Consider the following 8,522-nt stretch of genomic DNA (forward strand, 5'->3'; position numbering starts at 1 on the left):
ACTACTCACCATTGAAAACAAGACACTGCTCTACAGCATGCAACAGAAAGCACGCTATTCAGCGCAACACACATTACTGCACAAAAGAACTACATAAGACCAAAACCGCAGCAGTATGTTAGCTCACGCTCATGGCACAAACTATAGACGGATGAAGTACGTCTCCTGTTGAGACAAGTACAGATTGCTTCATTCAGGCTAAAACTTAAAACTACAGCTGCGTTCCAAATTACATACTAATTCGGCCACTGTTTCAGTCTGTCGCTAATTTTTCACACAAATGCATGCTTCAAAAATACAAAAGAAACAGCAGTACCTACTGTACTATGATGTGGGACTTAACCCTAATCTTGCATGCTATTTAGGACAAATACAGTGTAAACTTGGGTACAGCCAAGGTTTTATTCAATCTGGATGTGAATTGCATGATCTTTGATTTCAAGATAGACTGAATTACACTTTTAGGGTTGAACTGTGCAGCGGATCCTCATGTTTTGGAAACATCTGTTTCCAAGCAGAAAACATCATTGTAATCAATTCCTGTTTATGCAGTTGAATATAACAGGTACTGTATACATAAACGCAGGAGAACACAGACTAAGAGATCCCATTGTCATGGCAGCAGCGAAACCACAAACTATCTGGATATTTTGTGTTGTTTTTCTGAGAGGCTAGACTGAGAGAGACTGGAGTCAGGCAGCAGAGGACATTACTCAAGACCAGAAATCCAGAGCACCAAATAAGGCAGGACGGGGATCTCCTCTGCTTTTGCCTGTTTCCATCCAAGAATTACTCCCTGTTCAAGAGAAAAACACCTCCAAACAAATACAGGCATGCATTTTGATCAAACTTTCATATCAAGTTGTAAATCTAAAATTTGGAAAAAATTTTACTTAACCAATAAAACGCAAGTACACACTCTCAAAAAGTGTTTTTATACTGTTATTAGCAGAACTTCACTCATTCTCTAGTTTTATCTATGAACTGATGCTTCAAAGAACCTTAAAACCAACACACTGATCTGAAGAACCTATAATGTCAATTTCCAAAGGTACATATAGCAACTCAAGAACACAATAGAGTCTACATGTAAGTTTTTTGCAAAAAATAACTATGCATTTTAATCAACTAACCCTTCATATCAAGCTGTAAATCTATAATTTGAAAAAAAAATTCACTTAACCAATAAAACTTACACACTCTGAAAAAGTGAATTTATACTGTTTTTAGTAGAATTTTAAGCTTCACAAAGAGTTTTATTTATAGTTTGATCTATGCACTGATGCTTCAAACACTAATTTTGAAGAATCTATAATGTCAATTTCCAAAGAAACATAGAAACTCAAGAACATTATAGAACCTAAACGTTGGGTTTTTGCAAAAAATAACTATTTTTATGTCTATGCAAACCACACTAAAGCTCAATAAATGTAGAAGTGGGATAAATTACATGATTAAAACCCCAGTAAAATTACTCACCATTTAAGAGAAAAACACCTCTAAACAAATAGAGCCATGCATTTTAATCATTTTAACCTTTAAAATCAAAGTTGTAAATCTAAAATTTGGAACAATGCTCACTAAAACGCAGGTATACATTCTCAAAAAGTGGTTTTACACTATTTTTAGTAGAACTTAAGGCTTCAAAAAGACTTTTATTCACTAATTCTCTAATTTCATGTGTGCAATAAATCTAGAAACCAAAACACTGATGTGAAAAACCTAACTCAAGAACACTATAAAGCCTAAATGTTGGGTTTTTGCTAAAAACAACCATTGTTAAGTCCATGCAAACCACACTGAAGTTCATGACTGTAGAAATGGGATAAATTATGTAAATGAAACCCCAGAAAATAATACCTCCAAACAAATACAGCCATGCATTTTAATCCAAATAACCTTTCATATTAAGGTTTACCCAATAAAATGCAGGTATACTCTCTGAAAAACATGGTTTTACACTGTTTTTAGTAAAACCTTAAGCTCAACAAAGACTTTTATTCTCAAGAACACTATAGAGCCTAAACGTTGGGGTTTTGCACAAAATAACTATTTTATGTCTATGCAAACCACACAAAAGCTCAAAGACTGTATAAATGGGATAAATTACATGATTAAAACCCCAGGAAAGTACTCACCATTTAAGAAAAACACCTCTACACAAATAGAGTCATGCATTTTAATCAAACTAACCTTTAAAATCAAAGTTGTTAATCTAAAATTTGAAACAATGTTCACTTAACTAATAAAACGCAGGTATACACTCTCAAAAAGTGGTTTTATACTGTTTTTAGTAGAACTTAAGGCTCCAAAAGACTTTTATTCACTAATTCTCTAATTTCATTTGTACAATAAATCTAGAAACCAAAAGACTGACCTGAAGAACTTAACTCAAGAACATTACGAAGCCTAAATGTTGGGGATTTGCTAAAAGCAACCTTTATTAAGTCCATGCAAACCACACTAAAGTTGAAGACATGGGAAATGGGACTGTAGAAATGGGATAAATTATGTAATTTAAACCCTAGGAAATAACTGTTAAAAAAACACCTCGAAACAATACATGCATGTATTTTAATCAAACTAACCTTTCATATTAACTTGTAAATCTAAAATTTGGAACAATGTTCACTTAACCACTAAAACGAAATTAAACACTCTCAAAAAGTGGTTTCATGCTGTTTTTAGTAGTTTTATCTATGTACTGATGCTTCAAAGAACCTTAAAACCAAAACACTCTTTCAAAAAAAAAACTATCATGTCAATTTCCAACGAAATATATAACAATTTAAGAAACCTATACAGGCTAAATGTTGGGTTTTTGCAAAAAATAACCATTTTAAAGCCCATACAAACCACAATAAAGCTCATGACTGTAGAAATGGCATAAACTGCATGATTTAAAACCCCAGGAAATTACTCAATGTTTAAGAAAAAACACCTCTAAAGAAATACAGCCATGCATTTTAATCAAACTAACCTTTCATATCAAGTTGTAAGTCTAAAATTTGGAACAATGTTCACTTAACCAATAAAACCATTATCGAGTCAATGCAAAGCACACTAAAGCTCATAACTGTAGAAACGGGATACATTACATGATTAAAACCCCAGGAAAGTTGAGTCTGGGGAAATTAATATTCCTACATAAGATCTTCCAGGAGAACCAGCTCAGGAATTTTTGTTCAATTTTATGATTGTAAGCACCTGCTAAAGTTCATGTCGAGTCTAATTATATTTTTTCTTTCCTTCCCAGAAAACAAGTGCGTTTCTCCCCCATTGATAACTGGCCGCAGACATCCTGCTGCACGCTGACTTTGGACTGGCGTGATTCAAGGGTTCGTAATCTCTTGCTAAGCTAAAACTCATACAAACACACTCACAAACACAGGCACTACAGAACAGTGATAAAACTCTTATCAATCTCAAGGGAAAAGCATTTAACCCCTGTGATGCCAACAATTAGTCTCTATTATTCTTCAAAGACCAAGCTCTTCCTCCTCTGGGTGAACTATGACAGATTATCTACACATTTATGTCAAATACGAAGTAAGAAGGAATAAAGTAAGAATCCTCCTGTGAGGTCTGATCTAGGCGTTTCACTCTCTGGGATGTTTTCATTCCAGTGTGTCTCCTTGACTGCAGTGCGCTGATTAGCCGACATGACTGATCAGTTCTGATCCACTACAGTGCAAAAGAGCTCATTCTGATCACAAGATCAGAGATTAACCACCAGTTTGTGGTCAGGACTGACACTTCAGACCTGAACAGATGAATCCATTCTGATCAATATGACAGAAGTACAACATTCCTCACCAAGAAGCATAAAAAACATCAGATTTTTATTAGAATGCCTCTGAGTCTTAATTGCAGGCTTCACTGGAAACTTGCCTCTTTCCATTGGGAACTTGCTAACTTTATTACAAGCTTCATTGCAGTTGCTTATTTGTAATAAGTTAAACTAATGTGACTAGGTAAGCCTATTGCTTCTGTTGGTTTACTTCCTTGCTCTGAAGGAAATGAGTTATGTTTCCTGTTTCCAAGGAAAGAAAATACATGGGTCAGGAATTTCTAATTAATTCCATTAACATCCCAATAAAAAAATTACATAATGATTACTTAGCAAGTAAATCTTCATTATAACTACCTTACTAACTAACTTAAAACCACCCTAATTTGAATACAGACATGAATGATACTTCAAATGTTTATAATTTATCAATATAACAGGAGAAAACAATCCCATAATCTCACATTTAAAGAGGAATCCAAGCTCTAGGGATGAGAATATCATAAAGACTTCTAGGTCACATTACCAATATTTTGGCAAGATTTTGTGGGAATAAGAGAAAGCCCATTGTGTACTGTCAATAGCATAGCGATGTAATAAGGACAGCCCACACACAAATCACTTTCAAACTAAGCAGATTTCTATTTGTCAACGTGGCAAATCCGCATGACCAATTTGAATCTATTGCGAAATCTGTGTGGGGAAATCATTCGACCTGAAGCATAGTTTTGCGGTAGTGTGGTTTCCAATTGAAATGACTGGATTTTGCCAGTGAAAATTGCTGAATAAAAGTAAATGTGACCACAACTGTACCTAGAACCAAGCAGCCACCCAGAAAAGCCTAGAAAAACATCTTAAAAACCAACCTGAGAACTGTATCAACATTGGTGCATTGACCACTACCAACTTCTACATTGGCAGAAATTTTTTTTTATGTAAAATTCAAAATATAAAAGCCTAAACTAACCTTATACTGATACAGAATGTTTTTTTTTCCAAATAAACCAAGAAAGAATAAAAATTCAATGGAGTTTAACTCTAAAAATTTACCCAAATGGCCACCATGGAATCTTGAGCTTTACAGAACTACAATGGATTCTATAATTCCACTGCCTATTATTTATTTTTTTATGCTTGGGCTCCAGCCGTGTGGGAGAATTTAACAAAAGCATGTGAAACTGTTTTATGAATGTAGCAGGTCAAAATCTGTTACTCACGCTGGTCTGGATGTCACACCAAGAATCTGACCCTGTACTCAGCAATTACACTCTAGATGCCTGAAGGACGCTCCCTCTCATTAAGAAGTGTGTGTGACATACAGACCCTACGGTCTGCACCTCACCTTAAGTGACCTTCATATGTGAAATCTACAACCATAACATGAGATGCATTTCAATAAATGCATTATTTTTTTTTAAATATAACGTTAACACACAGTGGATATCTGGATACTTGAATATCATTGCATTAGTAGTATCTCACTAAGTGGCATCGGCAAAGAGTAAAGTATACATTTTGAGATCCATCTTTTCACACTGAGGTCAACTGAGGGACTCATGTGCAACTATTACAGAGGGTTAAAACACCCACTGATGCTTTAGAAGAAGAGCCAGGGGGGTGAAAACTTTTTGAATTTGAAGATCAGGGCAAATTTAACTTATTTTGTTGTCTGGGAAACATGCAAGTAACTTCTGTAGCTTCTGAAGGAAAAAATATGATATTTATAATATAATATGATAAAAATGTAAAAATCTTCATTGTGTTCAAAAGTTTACACCCCTGGCTCTTAATGCATTGTTTTTCCTTATGGAGCATCAGTGAGCATTTGAACCTTCTGTAATAGTTGCATATGAGTCCCTCAGTTGTCCTTAGTGTGAAAAAATGTATCTCAAAATTATAGTCATTTTTGGAAAGGGTTCAAATACACAAAAAAGCTGAAAAAACAACAAATTTGTGTGACCCGAAGGTTTTTTTAAGAACAGCGACAGTTTAACTGTTCAGGACAAACAAGAGACTCATAAACAAATATCACTAAAAAAACAGTATTAAGAATCAAGCGTATGTAGTCAACTGTCAAATTCAACTAATATTTTCTTTTGTGGACTATATGTAAACATTATTTATGTGAAATATCTTATTCAGGTCAGTACTAAATAAAAAATAACATGCATTTTGTATAATCCATCCTATTTTGGTAAAATAATTAACATTTTGCAGATTCTGCAAGGTGTATGCAAAGTTTTGACTTCAACTGTACATTCACAGAACCAACTAAAGTCACTTTCCAGAGCCATTTTTTACATTGACTTTTGGTGTAAGATATTCAGAACCCTGATTTTGCCAACTAGAGCATCATTGCGGATCAACATCAGTCAATCAGAATGATTGGGAAAGCCCCGGTGTTCGTAAGATCTAGTTTCAGAGGCTTGTACGCCTCAACCATATCCCATGGTTTAGTACTAAATGGTTAGGATTAAGTTTATGACTGTGATTGTTCCATAAAGCTGTTGTGGATATTGATTCAGCAACATCACAGTGGCCGATAAGCTCACACAGGTGTCCAAGCCAAACTTAGCATAACCACAGGTGCTGCCATCACATTAACCACATCTCTATAGATATATCCCACTAACATTTAACTATCAAAAAGTGTTTTGCTTGAAAAGTGTGCTTGTGATATGACATTTTGTTATTTAATGCAATGACATTTCAAACATTTTAAGTGACTCAAAAGCATGCATCACAATTTCCATTTCACTTGCAGCCAAAGCAAGCATGAATCCCTCGTTATGTTTCTCTCTCGCGTATAGAATAACATGCTGACTGACACATTCTGACCCTTTGAGGGCTGAAGCTGTTATATTCAGGTGACAGACGCACAGACATTTATCATCTGAAAGACAGGTGAGTAAGGTGATACTTTACCTTCGATATGATTAACGGCTCGTCGTGTTCGAGCCCACCTTTGAGCGTGAAACCCCAGGGCGCTCCACCCTGCAACTGAGCCTCGACGAACACGAACTTTCCCTGTTGGATCACGGCACTGTTGCTGCCTGGAAAACTATTATCCATCGCTGGAATGTTGGGGAAAAGAATGGACGAGGTCGTCCCTTAGTTACTCAGTCAACCAATAAACTCCGTCTCAGGATGTTTCTTCCCAGTCAAAACTTCAACGATGTGATGGGTCATTTCCTCGAATTACTTCATTCTATAAAACAATCCCGATTCTTGTTTCTAGCACCTACCTTACATCCCTACCTGCCAGTCCGATTGAAGGAAGGACACCACAACTTTTATTGCCTTTCAGAAAATTTACATTTGCAAATAAGCAGTCAAATCTGATTTCGTGTACCACTTTTCCGGGCAGTGGTCTCAGTTTAAACTCCGTTTGCTCGCTTCCGACTTCATTTTTACATCACAATAGAATTTGATTCATTTCACTGCGTCCGCAGAAAGACTGAGGCGCGCGCTCGACTCAGATTCCTGTCAGGAAGGAAAACTTCCTACGCGAGTTTCAAAAGTCATCGAATCAGTGCGAACCCGCGTTTCAGCTTTTAAAATACATAGCCTTCAAGTTTTCTTTTCTTGTTGATGCGCTGAAACTCTTCGCAGCCATGGATGAGGGAGTCTGTGGTCGACCCCCCCCACCCACCTAACTCCACAGTTCATCGGAATGGCGATGCGCATGCGCGAAGCTTGCAAACCGCTCTACCACAGTGAAATAATACAACAGCTCCCGAAATCACGTACTAGAGCGCCTGTGACCGAAACTGGCTGACATAATGTGGTGAAATCACCACATTGTCCTCCTACATTATTCAGGTAAAACATGCAAACGGACTCTTATAACAAGTACGGTCAAGTCGTCCAATTCACAAGTATTTTACACGCATTCTGCTTTCTATTCTCTCATAGGGCATAGGTATACCAAAATACAATGCGAGTGTAACACTCTAAGATTCGGATGAGTTCATTTGACTGAAGTCCCTACCCACAGCTATAACTGCTTAAGGGAGTGTATAGCAAGTTTTCTCGCCTCAGATAATCTCGGGTGATTCGGTTAAACATTTCTACTGTCCCAGAACTAGGCTTAAATGTTCCGTAAGCGCTCTGTATTGAACATGCTAGAAATCATAAATCATCCACTGTTATCTAACAGATATTACTGTAATAAATGTCTTATGTTTCTTTGACAGTCATCCAAACTCTAAGCAGCGGCCGCCCTTTTTTACCCAATCACGAACGCCCTCTGCCTGTCAATCATTGTGAGCGTTCAGGTTTGCTGACTTGAGGTTTTCTGACAAAGCTTTTGTGGGTGGGGTTTTGAAGATACAGTGTGCGGTTGCACGGATTGGAGTTGTTTAATGGTGGCGTAACTTTGTAGGCGTCCCTTGGGGATTTTCAGAAGCTCAGATTTCCATTCATTTTTTTTTTTTAAATGTGACCATGGACCACAAAACCAGTCATTTTTCCATTTCAACTATTTGAAAACGAATCTGAGGGTGTGAAAATCAAAATATTGAGAAAATCGCCTTTAAAGTTGTTGAAATGAAGTTCTTATCAATGCAAATTACTAATCAAAAATTGAGTTTTGATATATTTATGGTAGGGAATTTACAAATTATCTTAATGGAACATGATCTGATTTTTGGCATAAAAGAAATAACAATGTATGGTTGGCTATTGTTACAAATATACCTGTGCAACTTATGACTTTTTTTTGTGGTCCAGG

General features: G+C 36.4%; 1 protein-coding gene across 1 annotated transcript in view; it reads right to left on the minus strand.

Moving 5' to 3' along the window:
• shroom3 (shroom family member 3) overlaps positions 1-7,534 on the minus strand; it is a 70,700-nt gene extending 63,166 nt beyond the window's left edge. The window contains exon 1 of the mRNA XM_051093042.1: positions 6,716-7,534. Coding sequence (XP_050948999.1) covers positions 6,716-6,862 — 147 coding nt within the window. The 5' untranslated portion in view covers positions 6,863-7,534. The remainder of the gene's footprint in view (positions 1-6,715) is intronic.
• Positions 7,535-8,522: the final 988 nt, after the last annotated feature.

Source organism: Labeo rohita, chromosome 21 (genome assembly GCF_022985175.1).
Source record: "Labeo rohita strain BAU-BD-2019 chromosome 21, IGBB_LRoh.1.0, whole genome shotgun sequence".
NCBI classification, from domain to species: domain Eukaryota; kingdom Metazoa; phylum Chordata; class Actinopteri; order Cypriniformes; family Cyprinidae; genus Labeo; species Labeo rohita.